We start from the raw sequence: 16605 nt of genomic DNA on the forward strand, positions 1-16605 counted from the left end.
GGGTGGTACCAGAATTTACAAATTCAGCATGAAAATCTCGAATCTCGCAAACTATATATTAATATTAAGAGCTTTATAAAAACTTAACAACTTAAACGGCCTGATTTAATTTAAACCATTAAACTAAATGATGTGGTCTGGTAAATAAAACAAGCCTGGAAACACGTGCCATTTGTAATTTTTTTTCTTTTACCATATAAAATATGTTGTATGATAAAGACATTGACTACTAAATGCAAAACATAATATAGTGAGGAAAAAAAAACATTTCAGATTTATAGCTCACAGGAAAAAACCTCAAAAAAAGGTAAATTTATTGACAGATCATGGAGCAAGGGTGGGAGAAATTAAAAGCAAAACCAGACAAAATTCACCTAAATAATCAGTCAGTCTAGTTCTTATTTGCAAATCTGTCACCTTTTCCACATGCAGTGCTGGGAGGACTTTTCTACTGCAGAACGGACAAAGTTACAGATAAAGTCCCAGAGGTACTCAGGAGGTCAACAGAACAGAAAGATCAGCCTTCTCCCACAAAAGTGACTTATTTCCCGGTGACCTGGTCCATATACTACCAATATGAATGAGGATGTACCTTATCTGATTAGGCACAGCTGAAAAATGAAAAAATTCCTCTCCCCAGTACACTATACACAGCATTGTCGAACAGCGAGACCGGATGCATCACCAACATTACACTTATATAAGGGGTAAACGCATCACGAGAGACAAGGCAGTAAGAACAGGGTGCATGTTGCTCCATTGGGTATCGTCCATGCGAAAGCCAACCTGGGGGACTAGGCTCGCTGGAGTCTCCCTGTACACGTTCTGCAGCCATAGGCCAGTTTTGCTTGGCTTTTGCATTTTCTTTTGGTATAAACTTGGTAAAATTTAAGTTCTAAAATCATCCCACTTATATAATGTGCTGCTAAACCCCATATGGGTATTAAGCTGGGGGCATTGATTGGCACTGCTGAAAACAAGCTGCTCAGGGTCAAGATAGTGAGATATTTACAAAGCTAGCTCTGCACTGCAAAATGTGCATGCACATTACAAACCAACACAATAAACGGAACATTTCTATACAATTAATCACGTTAGAGGTAATTATTTCACATAATCCAGAGTCAGCAGCTTTAAATCCTATGGAACTAATTAACTGGCCCTTTTTTACTGTTCAGAAAGTACTCAAAAATAATGTTCTGGTACTGATGCCCAACTTTTACATCGTGTGTTATAATTTTAGTTATTTTATCATATACATTTCATCTTACATGTGTAAAGTGTAAAACATCGTACTTTAAAAAAATTCTCATGGTAACAGTAACCTTTCATTTGAAGTTTCTGTAATTTTCTGTATTTTCCCCAAATATAAATTGTAGTTTTCGTGTGGTCTGTATTTTAATTGTTGGTCAAATTCAGATATTCCATTTATCCCGCATTGTGCATTATTCCTTAAAGACTCCATGCAAGGAAAAAGACTAATAGATTCACATTGGTGATATACCTCTAATGCTGCATACTCAAAGTAAAAGATATGGTTAAAAAAAAAAAATACAAAAAAATCAATTTGTGATAAATATATCTTAAAAAGAAGGCTTGGGGGAGGGGGGCAATATGCATCCTGAATTTATAATGAGAGCCACATGTTCACCATTAAGGCTTTGGGGAGACATTCAAGAGTGAATAACACACATCGCACGGTGCTAATCCCTGTGCTCCACATGGTCACACATCACATTACGCAGCATGAGTGTGCGTGGGAAGGGGTGTGCGGCAGGGAGGACACACACAAACCCAGACAGCACACAACATCCTGTAAACACTCCCAAATATGCAGAAACACTTTTAGAATGAAAGCACTGTGTGAAGAATTATGTAAAGCCAAAAAAAAGACCTTTCATCAATTTTATGACCACATGCTCACCTACACACACACACACACACACACACACACACACACACACACACACACACACACACACACACACACACACACACACACACACACAAAATGTGCGTACATTGGTATGAAAACTGTAAGGGCAGAGGTTTGTAGTTTGCTCTCAAGAAAAACACTTCCTTTAACCTGTGCTTCTGTTAATCACTTATCACACATCTTTTGTTTATTTACGAGTGCATTTGTAGCATTCTCGAGAGCTGTCTCAGTACAGGAAAGCTATATTAAAATACAGATATTGTAGAAGTTTTGTGGCAATGAATAAGGTAGAGTAATAAAATTTAAAGCATGCCCATGTCTTACATTTATATATGCGTATATGTGTGTTTGTATGTATGTGTGTATGTATGTATGTATGTATGTATGTGTGTGTGTGTGTGTGTGTGTATATATATATATATATATATATATAGTATTAACACACACACACACACACATTATATACACACAATATAAATGAATGAATGTATATATGTCTGCATGTGTGTGTGTTAATACTCGGCGAATTGTTGTCCAGGTGTACACACCTGGAATGCTTTTGTCTGCTTTAGAGATTTTGCAGAAGGCACTTCTAGTTCTGCTTCTAATTCTGCTGTCCTCTCTACTCGACTAACAGCACTCCAAGCTTCATCCCACTCGGGCAAATTTCAGACCCAACCAGGTCAGGTTTGTTACATTCACAAAGCTTTCTTACTGAAGTATGCACGTGTGTGTTTGCGTGTGTATCAATATCTATCTACTGCGTATGCATGCATTTCATCGTCTATAAACAATATGCATACATACAAATCCATTCTCCCGTAGAAATTATGAACATATTTTTATATGCCAGATTACGTCTGCTTTTCCGTATTTTTTTTTAATGCTTTCATTGTATCACTTTCTTTAAATTATGTTTTGAAGGATTTCATGAATCGAAACACATTTGTATCAGAAAAATGATTTAACAGTTTCAGTGATACGGAGACACGACACACAGAAGAGCAGCGGCACGTCTGCCAGATCCTGCTACAATTTCACAGGGTTAACTGGGCTGGGTTGGGAAACCTTCATCGTAACCGCAAGAGTAGTGTATTACAGTGAGAGACTGCTTCAACCCAGTGACAAAGAGCCAGCGCTTCAGATACCTGCTGCAGGAGTTAATTTCCAACAAGTTTTTTAAATTAAATAAATAAAAAAGACCTGCAATTTGGCATGATGAAGCAGGAGGACGTGCCAGGGATTGGCCGCTAGGTCCCTCCGCCTCAAAATGTTTTTGGTTTTCTCAAACCGACTGTCATAACAACTCTAGGATACTTTAAGCTATGGACTTGATGCTGAAGGCTACTACATTTTTAGCAGTGCGCAAGGCAGACCAGAGTGAATGGTGGTGGTATGGAGGGGGTGGGGGGGGTTTGCGTGGCTGGTGGGTGGACTGGGTGGTGCACAACACTGCCATGAGGGGGGCCGGACTACTGAACGCCTCCATAGCAGGAGCAGGATGACAGATGAGGCAGACAAAACCATGGGGGAAAGGACAGGGATGAGTTTTGGACTTTCAGCTCCTCCGGGATTTTGAGTGTTGTATAAGCCACTGCAGTGTGATATCTGTGGAGAGAGAAGCACACTGGGTCAGAAACAGAGACATCAATGCCATAAGTGTGACAGTGAGACACAGCCTGCTTATGTATTTCGTTTGCACAAAAGGTCTGTGGAAAAACAGACCATCAACAGTCTGCTTTTGTTAGCATTATCTCTGCCAGTGAGAGCCTTAAAAACAGAGTTTTAAATTTAGCATTAAAAGCAGAAAAACACTTCCAGTGAAACGTCACACATAAAGCAATGATAGTCAGGCTTCCAAGGAGTTTCAAAGTTTTAATTTGTGATTACAGCTTTTCAGGGTTATTCTAATTGTGCATACAGCCGTGGAAAAAAAGAGACCACTATATTTTTAAACAAATCTGCATTTTTAAATCCTGGTTTATAATCGTGGTTCTGCTGGCTACACTGAGCAGCAGGTTGTTTCCAGGTTCAAAATTTCTAAGACAGCAGTACATGAGAATAAGGTGAAGCAGGAGACACTGAGAATGACCAGAAACCAGCTAAAGGGCAGAAGCGAATTTCTAATGCCAGAGATGGCCATTGACTTATCCAACAGTTTCTCGTGAATCGCAGGATGACATCAAGTGACCTTCAAAAGGAATGGGAAACATTAAGTGCAGGTGCGAAGTGCACTGCTAGGACAGCATCGTATCAGGCATCTAAAGGCAGTCCCAAAAAACAAGAATGAAGCCCTTCAGGAGAAAGAAAGAACCAGGCTGCAGTTTGCAAAAATATATATATAATATTCACAGACTCACACCCAGAAACTGAGAAATGAGTGAAACAAAAAAAAACTGTCCTGTGGTCTCAATTTTATCCATGGCCGTTTTTTTTTTATTTTTATTAATTGCTTAAGGAAAATGAAAGATTACCGTTTTATGATGTTAAAATACAAACGCATTGACCTGTGCCATTAAACAACCATTTAAGGTGCGTAATATTTATGATGAGAGAGATACCGCATCTCAATCACACTTGCCTATGTTGTCCTTTTCCTTGCAAGAAATTGAATAGCAGCAAATCTCTCTGTCCTGGATAGCTGACAAGTTCCTGCAAATATATACAGTATATATATATACACACACACACACAATACAATAATAGGTAAAAAGGCAATAAAATGACACACATAGAAAATAAAAATAAATTAAGCAAATCAATCATATTATTAATGTTATAATCAATAACTTTTTGTTGTACTGGTTGTGTTTTGAAGTGATTAGCATTTTAAATAAGCTACTAGCTTTAGTATCTAATAAAGAGCAGCCAACAGCTAAAGACATTTGCTGGTTTGAGACCAAACGTTTTTCTGCTGTATGCTTTTATAGAACTTAATCTACATTTTGGTACAGTATCAATATACAGTAAATAAATTAAATTGCAAATTAAATTAAAACAATTTTTAGACCAGGGGTGAGTGACTGGTTATAACATAGCATTCGAGGACAACATTTTAATTTTCAACATAACCAAAATTAAGCAAGTTTAGGGGAACACCTGGAGTTTGCGGAGTACTAATTAATCCACAGACCCCATAAAACTATAATAGGGGACTGTAAAGCAGACTCCCTGCTTCCAAGAAAGCTACACATAATGAAAGTGAGACATGCATTCCGTCAAATAGTGAAGTAGTAAAGGCGTAGCCAGCTTTGCAGAGCAACAGTGATGTAAAACTGAAGAGATGCTTATGTACTGTTCACACGTTGTACATCATGATTTACTGTGTGAAATTACGTTTTTTTCCTGTGTGCTAATTTCCGCTAGCACATCTGTAAGAATTCGCCGTGTTATGTAAATATCAAACGCTAGCGGAATTAGCATTTGCTTATGTAAATTTGCGCAATGAGTCCATTCCATTCAGTTGTTCTACAGTACTTTTTCCAAGTAGTATGTTGGAATTTTTCATGTTCTGAGTTACCGGGAATGCATCAATAAATTGGAATGTGCGATACTACAAATAATTCATAATATATAGAATTTGCCTTTTTTTTCCTTCAGATAATCCATGAATATTGACGCAGTTCACTGGTATCTCCGAGCATTGACGAATCAGATGGTGGCGACATAATCAGCTCACTTTGGTGACGCTTTTGGCCCTGCTAGTAAGCCAGGCTGTGTCAGCACAGGTACAGATCGGGTACAGATCACATATTCGGCAATGGAAAACAGTCTGGTCTCGGTATAGGTTGGGCTCGGCTCATTTCCTGGCAGCAGTGGACAAGCGCCATTATAGTTCTGCTCATGGGCATTGGCTTGCTAATGAATTACACGAGTCAGTGTTCATTTTGTATTACTGATCCAGGAAAACAAGTAACTAATCCCGGCTCATAAATCGCATCATACTCACATTTTTTCAATAAGCTGCTTTTCATCCAAAGCATTAGGAAGATCCCTCTTGTTGCCAAGCACCAACACCTGAAAAAGATGAGATGAGGGCATTCAGTACTTTATCTGGCATTCACCAGCATGGTAAATCCAAGCTCTAAAATACATGAAATGAGAAATCTTTGAAGCCCAGAAAATTAATTGGGTTTGTTGCTCCTGGATAAAGGGCCTCATTGTACCTGCAGTGACAACCATACATGGCCTTATTTTTATAGCCATGTTAATAGCCAATAAGAGTCAAAAAAGTACAATAAATGAAGCCTCAGAGTCCAGAGCTGGGACAGTAAGGGAATCCTAGATAGTGCTCCGTTTTTGAATGGCTGAATGGACTGGCTACCTCCAGGCACTTCTGCCTGTGCCCACAGAAGCGTAACAGGGTCGCTGATGAACACATCTGGGATTCTAACAGACTTTGGCAAGGAGCGTGTGTGGGTCGGGAAGGGATCTGCAAAATGTCCCGGGGGTGCGGGGTGGGGGATTTGCAAGGGTGAGCCGAGGACCTTTTATGAGGAGCGAAGGCACTGCAAATCCATGCCATCCTCAACACAAATCAGGAAATTCCCAACGGCCGAGACATTTCAAGCAGATTTATGCTTATGTTTGCACCAAATAAATGGTAAGAACTGAACTCCAAGAGCTCAGACATAGGCAGTAAAGAAGTGCATCACAGAAGAGCTGCATTGTACCGCTGTACACCGGCGGGCACTCACAGGGATCCCTTGTAACTGTGGCTTGTCTAACAAATTGTGCAGCTCATTCCTGGATGCTTCCACCTTCTCGCGGTCTGCTGCGTCCACCATGTAACTGACAAACATCCAAGTGTCAAGAAGTCATATGCGAACAGACAATATCATCACTCGGGTTATATAAACAATGGATAAAGTGCACTTAAATCTAATTACTGCTGAAATGTTTCTTCGAATTACTTGGCGTTTACATTTCTGCAACCACATTGTTACTGATATATAAATATCAGATTATCATTATTTTTTTAAATAACTATCACTGTTCTATGAGTGCTGAATGTGATTCTCTCACCGGCTATGCCAACCCTAACCCTAACGAGTCGTGCTTGTAGCAATTTGTCTCACGTTCCTTCAGTGTACTCACACTATAGCATTGACACCTCGACAGTATCTCTCCCACATGCTCCTGAACCTGGGCTGCCCACCAATGTCCCAAATCTGTAGAGGCAGACGGAAGACCACAACAAAACAGCAGTCAGCCAGCCAGCCATCACCCCACCCCGTGTCAAATGAGAGGCTTCCGCTGCAAAAATGATGCTTAATGAAACTTAGGGACTAACTTGTGGTATGTGTTACAGCATCTTATTCACTCACATAAATCCTGAACAACATTTTTCTTAACTAGTCATTCCTGGCAATAAAAACGATTACCTCTACAGTCCTGACTATTTAATGGTATTCCTTTTTGATGTGAATAGCAAAGCACCTACTGAATTTTAAGGGCGCTTAATACAAAGCCATTATGCAACAACATCCATCTTCAAACTAACACGGAAAAAGGGCGTTGGGTGTTCTCCAGAAAAAAAGGTTAATGATCCATGTTGAAAAATGTCTTTTTCCTAATTCAGCACCAATATGATTACATACGAAGATAAGAACATTTGCGTGGATTCTTTATTCTCAAAGCATTATGGCCTGTACAGAAAGACACCCTCATAAGGTGTTTATAACCATACAGGACACTTGGGGGGGGGGGACGCATTTCCCTGACCATTTACCAAACTTACCAGAATCAAAATTCATGACAGACAGTGTACTCTTTTGGACTGAAGAGGGCACTGTGTTTCCATAGCTGAAGACAAAGTAAAAAGCAAGCAGGAAAGAGAAGGGGGCCAAGGGAATGAAACCGAGGCAAGCCAAGCATATCACCTTAATGGTAACATTGCCCTTGGTGACCTTCCTCATGTTGAAACCGACTGTTGGGATCATGTCTTCGCTGAACTGTCCAGACTGAAAAACAAGAGCAAAAGAAAACACATGAGGAAGTTCGACTTTTATTTTAATATATTAATACAAAATTTAAGTCATGCTTCACTAACAAAAACTAAAATTTCAGAAACGCAAACTGACAAAAGTGAACCATCAAGGAAACTTATTTAAAAGACTAATAATAAAATGTAATTTTAAATACAAAGAACAGATATTACAGAACCACAGAACACTATGTATAATTACATTAGGTAATTACTCCTGGTAAAATTCAATTTAAATGACTGCAACATGCTGTTGCTCCTCTTGTTCATCTTCAGCATGCCGTATAGCAAGTCTACTGTATGAAGAAGCCTGGTCACCTGACTAGGCCTAAGTGGAAGGGAGTGTGAGAGTCTTGTGACGAGTGACTCGCACACGGAAGGAACATATTTCCTGTTACCCTGTTAAACAAGTAAGCGGTCATAAGTGCTAAAACCTAATGACTGTACGCCTCAAATCACATTCTCTTTAAAGGAGAAAAGGGGAAGAATGCAGACTAAACTTTTAGGCCACGTATGACTTTGAAAAAAGCAGACTGACAAGATACAACTGACTCTTACTGTCACTCAGCTGTTTTGTGTGCATGTTTAATATTTAAAAAGAAATTGATGCTGGAATAAGAGCTGGGAATTTGTTCAGACAACCAAGAAACCATGTTCATATATGCGCGTAAAACTGGTAACAGGATTGTCATGAGCCTGGAGCCTATCCCAGGAAACACAGGGAATGAGGCAGAGAAGCACGAGGCAACACTCCAGACAGGATGCCAGGCCATCACTGGACACCCCCCCCCCACGGCATCACAAAATCTCCTTAGCAAAGTTTATAAACACAAATGACTCAGGGCACAATCGATATAATAGTTACCTTCCCAATATTATGGTTCCACAAATGTATCAGCATTGGTGAAAAACCTGCCAATTATTCACTAATAATGTTAAGTATAACAGGCAATGTAATTTAAATGTGCTCGTTTGACTGACGAGAGTTCACATTATTTGCTTGTTTTTTTGTATAAATTAAGACTGACAATCACATCAGTCAGTGAAAGACTTACTTCGGGTGTCTGATTTTTGGCCACATTATTAATATACTTGCTGGTATCAGCCATCAATTTTTTTTTACTTAAAATCAGTATGAGAAATTAAACTTTCATATCAGTCAGATCCTAGTATGATGCAGAAATGGGTTTCATAATAAGTTTCATAATATATTTTAAATTAACCATACTGTTTCCTAAGATATGAACAGGATGGCAAGATCAGACAATGCAAGCGAGGCAGGTGTGAGGGAAAGCCATTCTAGAAAAGCGGCATATTCTTTTTCGATTGAGATGGGTAACGGTCAAGGACAACACTCATATGCCAAAAGTGGAACATACAGGCTTCAGATCGTTCCTGAAAACTCATTAACTTGTATTGATTCAGTAAACAGGGCTGGTGTGTAGCTCTGCAGGTTAGGACTATAATCGCAAGGTTGGCAGTTCAGATCCCGTGACCAAAAAAGTGACTTGAGAAAGTCCCTTAACTTCTTTCGCTACAGGCACATTGGCTGAGCCTGCTGTCTGACCCTCACTTGCATGTTGCTTTGGACAAAAAGTGTCTGCTGACAGTGCTGAATGAAGAAATGTAAAATTTGTAAAATAAGTCATAATAATACTAATAATAATAATGTAATCTGTATTATCACTATAACTGGACAATTAAAAAAAATAAAATGCACAATATTTTGATTTTAAAACAATAGGCTTAATAATAATATCTCTCTCACACACACACACACACACACACGCAGAATGAAGCAGGGTCAATTGTAAATTTAGATTAATGGTAAAGCATAAATGCCATAACGTCAGTTCCCCCTCCAAAATAGAATTTTAGCTACATTTCTGCACGACACAGCAGCCACCGCATAACTTCTTACCGGGGGGTTGCAACACAGACACTAGCTATCAAGACACAGTCTTACTCTAGGACCTGAGTCCAACAGAACAGACTTCCCACATTCCAACATATACTTAAAACAGTTCATTTGGGTTAGTGATGCACCAATATTGAAATGTTGACCGATATGGATAAGCGAGTGCCCCCAGTCAAACTAAGTGGAATCATTTGATTCTGTGGAAAAAGAAAGATCAATCTGCTGTCTAGAAATAACAATGAATTGCAAACAAGGTCCAAACTGTATAAGACTATCTCGCAGGCTCTAAGCAGAGCTGCCACCCATCCCGGGTTTCATGGAATCACCCTGTATTGTGAAATAAAATGCTGTGTCCCATTTTGAACCAATGCATCCTATATTTTTGGACAGTGTGATTGATCCCCCCGCATGGGGGGGGGGGGCATGGGAGGCATCCAGGACTGTACAGCACGACAGACATATCACACGTGCTACAAAAGAATTGGTAAGGGCGATGAATAAAATTTACCAAAGTAGCACCCCTGCAATATAGTTTTTTTGTGTGTGTCAGGGGTTTGTGTGCTTGTTTGTATGTGAGGGGAGTCAATGGCACATTGCTATTCTACCTGGTAGCTGAAGCCTATCGTGCGATTAAAAATAATGTCCCCATCTGTGCAGAGTCCATACATACAACATCCCACAACTCCTAGCAAACGGAGCACGTTTCCTCAGTGGGTGGAGGTAGCGAGCTAGATGACAACAAAATGAAGCAGTATTAAGTGCTAATCCAGTCCCCAAAATGAGCTTGAAGAAGAAACTCAAGAACAACCACTGCCAAATGAAAACAAGGATGAAACACAAGGGACAAAATGAGAAATATAACACCAAGTGGAAAAGGCACTTCCCTTGGCTAATTTTTGACGCGAAACAGTAGCTCTTGTTCTGTTGCTGGCGCAGGGAGGCTCCAGAAAAGATCAAAAGTAGACAATCCTTACATAGTGGGTAACAGCATTTTAAAAACAGACAACATACAAAACAAACAAACAGCATTTCTCAACATCACTAAGTGTTTTTTCTCTTATTAGTGATTTACACACATTCTTAATTTAATTTAAAGTAAGATTTGTACTGATCATTTTAAGTGTAATATATTGATGTGTTAGGATGTTATAACAGTTATGTCACCGCAATCTACCTTTACGAGCAAATTTAAAAAAATTAAAAATGTGTATTTTGTGTGCCCTGTATGTCCTTTGCCAGTAACGCACCTGTTAAGCAATGAACTGCACCCTGTAGTTGCTTTTAGAGATGGGAACAAATGTTTTATACTGGTGCTATAGTTTTGCGGCCTGTGCTACAAGACAATCAACCTCTGTAATACCAGTGCTATGTGTAAAAAAAAGGTAATGAAGCAATAAAATCCCTTGTCTTCCACTACGGAAAATGGCTGACCATCCAATGCACTCAACTCAATTACTTTCGTAGTTGTGTCTTTATCACTATTTAAAGTTTAACAGCACCAGAGCTAAAGTTAAAATATGGGGAGACACATTAGACCGATACTGATATGTTATTATAAACATTATTCTCCCTTCCATACAGTGGTTCTCTCTCATTCCCCTGGCTGGGCACGAATTGGCCTGGTTTAACCGCCCTTCTCCTAAGAGTACAGTAGCAGTAACTTCAAATGACAGTTATGGTGCTATGAACAGAGATGTAAAAAGGGAAGTTCAGTCCTTAGGCACATGGAGATGACATCACAATGTCAATGGCCAAGAATCGGGGAAAAGAATATATTAGGTCAAAAGAAGCCATTTATTAAAGAGGACATACGGCCACAAGTTGCCTACGGAGTTCTACAGTACATCTGGGTGACAAAGCACACAAAGGCACACAAAGCACAAGCCTTAATCACCTCCACACACCAGTCATGGATACAGACAGGCCACAAGTGCCTGAATCAACAACAGGGACTAAGAAAATGTTAGCTTTCCTGAACACAAAATACCCAACTACAAATAGCAGTTCATCAGAAGCACTTTATTCTAGGCTTGGGCGGTATCCAAATTTTGATGCCGTCAAACCTCCTTCCTATTTTACCTCGGTATACGGTATTACCGTGAATAATAAAAAAATTGTGACTTAAGGCTCAGACAGCGTCACCAAACTGTTGGCTTGTGCCTAAACCGTTCAGAAACTGAATACCAAACACTAATACTGAAACAATAACAAAATAACATGCAGAACAATATTAACAACTTTTATTAGCAACAAATAGCAGTCTATAAAAAAGTGCAAATACAACAGTCAAACAGAATTAAATTAACATAAACATCCAGAACAGTTTTCGCGCAGAGACGCGCACACAAATCAAATTAAATCACACCGCCTGAACAACTTTTAATAAAGAAGAGCAGCTTATAAAAAAGTGCAAATAGACCCACAACAGTCAACCAGAGTTGAATTAACATAAACATATCCATATTATAAAAAGTATAGCAAAGCAATAGTCCTAAACAAAAACTTCTTTCCAGTCTTTTTTCCAGTATTGTTTTTAACGTAAACCAAATAAAAATACCTGAATCAATTAAATAAATCCGTATTTACCGCATCTCCCTTCTCGTTCGGTCGAAACCCGAAATATTGCCAAACTGCAGAAGTTGTGTTCTTTTTCGAGACCAGGTCACTTGGTGCGCGACTCGCCATCTTTCCCCACCTCTCTATTTCTCCTTCACGCTGTCACGTGATGACAACCACGCATACGCATTTTTAGGCATTAAATAAATTGTATTTCATATTTAATCCTTGTCTCCTGTATAAGTGCATTGTTTTTATGACGGTATAATGGTATTGAAACTGAAACCGTTGCTATTTTTAGATACCGCGGTATACCATATTACCGTATTACCGCCCAAGCCTACTTTATTCGCATTTTCATTACATACTAACACCTAGACTCAGCTAAGCAGACTACCTAACCACAACTGTGGCCTAATTAAAAACTTGTAAACACAATGGAGCTCAACATGGAGGGCGAGAAGGTTCAGTCTACAAATGCCACTTCAGGACAGCAATTTTTACTGACATCGATATATCACAAAACACTTCCAAAAATAATATAGGCAACAAGGTTATTAAGCCTGGCTCCTTGGTTTAGGACCACGGAAGGTGCGGAAAACACCACCTGACACGCCTGGCCTGCTGACATACGAGTCACATCCATCTATCCATTTTTCAGTTGCTGCTTATCTAATAAGAGTCTCGGTGATGCAAAGCCATTTCTGAGAAGCCAGGGGCGTGACACCGGGGATCTCCATGGGAAAGATGCCAGACTGTCACATGAGCACATTAAGAGCACAAATTAGAAATAAATACCTATAAAATAAATACCATTAGTTGCATTAAACACATTTTCCAGTTTTTAAATGTTTTATGTCATTTCCATAAGCACTAGATAAGGAAATTCATTGGATAAAAAAAAAATCTATTTCAACTAAATTAATATGAGGGATGCTTTATCTGAATTTTATGCTTTTCCTACTTCAGCAGATCTAATACAAGGTGAAGAACTCAAGTGCAGTCATGTACAGTCTCAGTCATTATCTAGGATTAAGTACCTCCCTGCACATCCCAGTGCCTGTGACTCACAACTTCAAGTATGGATGCAGTCAGGTGCTTTACTAATACACATCATTATTACATCTCACAGTACCGTCAGCCAACAAAACTATTACAATGATTCACTGCTCGACTTCAAGGGTAAAGAAAACTTCCTAGGGTTCATCCCGCACTGTAGATTAGAAAACGTGTGTGTTGAGCTGATCGAAATACAAATTTACATCGGATAAAGGCACGTTATAAGCCGAAGGACATCACCCAAATTTTATTCAGACAATGAATGCGCCCCCTACCCTAATTTCCATTTCGGCAGCTATACAACTCCACTGTACAGTCTTCATTGCAGTCAATCAGTATGTACATGTTCTGGCACATTACTGCTCCGATGCGGTATTGTGTCGGAACCGCGACCAATCACACCAGACGGGACGATGAGTCGGACCCGGACTCGGACCCATCCACTCATAGTAAGATGAGGCGTGGGGTTTCAGATCACATTCATGAGACCGACATTAGGAGCATCTGCCTCACCTCATCATATTTTTTTTATGAAAAATAAAATAAAATAAAAATCACACACTATATACAGGCTTGGTCATACAAGGGATGCATCCTTTTTTTGGGTGACCCGAAAATAAGGTGTAACCTCGTACACAGAAAACATGACGATCTTTTATCTGAAACTAAGAATAAAAACAAAAGTCTAAAAGCTGGCAACGGACTTGTTTCACAATATCTGATATCACGGGCACTCCAGCGCCGCCCGCATGACTGCGAAAACAGCTCAGTCGCGCGTTGCTTTTATTCTTAGCTACTCACTACCGACGCATGTTGATAATGCGACGTGCCTGTTCTGTCTCTACACACCACCGTACAGTCAGTGCATGATGCGTTGCGGTATAAATAAATTTAAGGTAAACGCACTTCGTGATATTTAGATGTACTTAATTTGTATTTACGGCCCGTCATTCGTCTAGAGGTGGCAGAAAGGCAGAGGACCAGGCTTAGCTGGGTGAAAGCACATCCGACGGCCGGCCGGCCTTAACCTCAAGTCGGGTTCGCACACAGACTCCCAGCTGGCTAAGGCTAACCGCAAACGGGGCACGTCAGGTGATATACTTCGGTAAGCGGACAGACATTTGTGGATTACAGGCGTGCAAAACGACCGGATATCATAAGATCTTAACATCGTCCAGCGTCCTCCTAAGCTAGCTGTGCAGCTAGTTAACTAGCTAGTCACAGGAAAACAGCACATCCGAAGCAAACAGCTAGAGCTCTTTGTTTACAAAGCTACCCAGCTAAGCGCGCGGAGCGCTGGGCGGCTTCCGTGCCACCTGCGCCTAGCGCACGCCGCTTTTCGGCCGCGAAGAGACGCCGACTTATCGACTCACGGCTATAACGTTGACGAATGTCGTCTTCCCCGAGTACTGAAGTCCCACCAGAGTCAGCTCCATCTCCTCCTTCCAAAAGAGGGACTTGAACCAGTCCAGAAGCCGGTTTAAAAGGGCGAGCATCTTGCGGCCGGAGACGGAGCGGCTGGAGGGCGACGCAGGAGCGAGCGTAGTCGGTGCCTCTCGCGGAGCGCGAGCCGGGAGCGCGACGTGCGGCGGGTGCGCAGGAAGTGCGATCTGTCATATGACCGCGAGGCTGGGAGCGAGCTCGGCGCTGGGAAGGCGGCGCGGGCCAGACTGTCAGGGGCGCGGATCAACAGCTGAAATGATGACCTCTGCTGGCGCGCGCGTGCAAGGTGTGCCGCCACTCAACCGTGCGGGGAACCAAGACAGCACGTGCTTCCGGGGAGGGAAAGATCCCAGGACTAACACTGCTTATGGGTCATGATATTGATAATTATACTGAATTAGTAGTATTTACTTTCTTTTTAGATTAAATGATGTTTGTAATGTCTGCTATGATGATGATGCAGAATATTATTACAGTTTCTCATATTCATCCATTCAGAGTGTCACAGTGCTTTGCCTAGACAGCACCACCTTCTGCTCGCAATAATAAATGGACGTTACATTTCCAGACACCCAAAGCACTTCACAGAACCAATGGGAAGCCACCACCTTCAGCTGCCCCCACTGTGTAGCACCCGCCTGGATGATGAAACAGTAGCCATTCGGTGCCAGTATATTCACCACACGATAGGTAAGGTGGTGAAGGGACCAGTTGGATATAGGGGATGATTTGGAGGCCAGATTTGATAGGGCCACAGTGGGCAATTTAGCCGGGACATTGCAGAACCCCCCCATTCTCTCAAAAGATACCCAGGGATCATTTATGACCTCAGAGAGTCAGGACCTTGGTTTTACTTCTCATCTAAAGGACAGCACCATGTCCCCATCACTTCAGGATTGGGATCAACACAGACTACAGGATGTGCTTTTCTGTTGGCCACGCCAACACCTCTTTCAGCAGCAACCCAGCTTTCCCAGTTGGTCTCCGTTCCAAGTACTGGCCAGGCCCAAACGTGCTTAGCTTCAGATGGATCACATAGCCTGAACTGCAGGTGGTACAGCTGCTGTCAATAAAAGTCACTTGAAACATTAGGTGTGGAGTTAATGAACTGAGAGGACCCAAGCTTCTTTTGGCCTTGGCTGAAGCGATCATCAGTCACGCATGCATTCCGATTTGTCGAGAGGAAATCCAATCGCAGGCACCGGAGGGTACAAGGCCACAGAATAACCTGGATGGGATGCCAGGTCACCACAGGGTACAAGGCCGCGGAACACCATGGATGGGATGCTAGGCCACCACAGAGTAGACACTCACATTTTCTAGAAATTAGAATTTTTTTAAATATGGCCTGTGTTTAGATAAGCATTGGTCATTATACCAATAGATCCATATGAATAACAACCATCTATTAGGTAACTGATTTTCTTTATATGGATGGAGAAATGTCACTTTATGTGTTTCAAAATGCAAAACTGCCGCAAGAAATGAACTGCTGTAGATATCCATTACGATGGCCAAACCCTGTTGTGTTTAATGTAAAATAAATGTTAAAGTGCTCAGGCAGACTAAGTATTCAGAAATACGGAGTATTCAGTTACACAATAATTACAAAAATAATAATTTCCATCCACCATCTTTCAAACACTTATCCAGGTCAGTATTAAGAGCCTTTACATACTAATAAGATCCTGCATGTTCACTGAACAT

General features: G+C 40.8%; 1 protein-coding gene across 1 annotated transcript; it reads right to left on the reverse strand.

The window, feature by feature from the left end:
- Positions 1-282: 282 nt before the first annotated feature.
- On the reverse strand, positions 283-15137 carry arl8ba (ADP-ribosylation factor-like 8Ba). The gene is made up of 7 exons (XM_023805474.2): positions 14829-15137; positions 7819-7899; positions 7034-7107; positions 6634-6727; positions 5886-5953; positions 4518-4588; positions 283-3544 (listed from the first exon to the last, which is right to left on the reverse strand). The coding sequence occupies exons 1-7, from the start codon at positions 14949-14951 to the stop codon at positions 3495-3497; spliced, it is 561 nt and encodes a 186-aa protein (XP_023661242.2). The 5' UTR covers positions 14952-15137; the 3' UTR covers positions 283-3494.
- Positions 15138-16605: the final 1468 nt, after the last annotated feature.

The sequence above is a fragment of the Paramormyrops kingsleyae genome, chromosome 6, assembly GCF_048594095.1.
Source record: "Paramormyrops kingsleyae isolate MSU_618 chromosome 6, PKINGS_0.4, whole genome shotgun sequence".
Classification (NCBI taxonomy): domain Eukaryota; kingdom Metazoa; phylum Chordata; class Actinopteri; order Osteoglossiformes; family Mormyridae; genus Paramormyrops; species Paramormyrops kingsleyae.

Excerpts from the sequence above, each read along its gene's own strand:
- arl8ba (XM_023805474.2), bottom strand. The coding sequence starts at position 14,951 with ATGCTCGCCCTTTTAAACCGGCTTCTGGACTGGTTCAAGTCCCTCTTT. Across the intron at positions 4,589-5,885 it reads AAGCAGCTTATTGAAAAAAT|GAACTTGTCAGCTATCCAGG; the intron begins GTGAGTATGATG and ends ATATATTTGCAG. Across the intron at positions 3,545-4,517 it reads CAAGGAAAAGGACAACATAG|ATATCACACTGCAGTGGCTT; the intron begins GCAAGTGTGATT and ends CTCTCTCCACAG.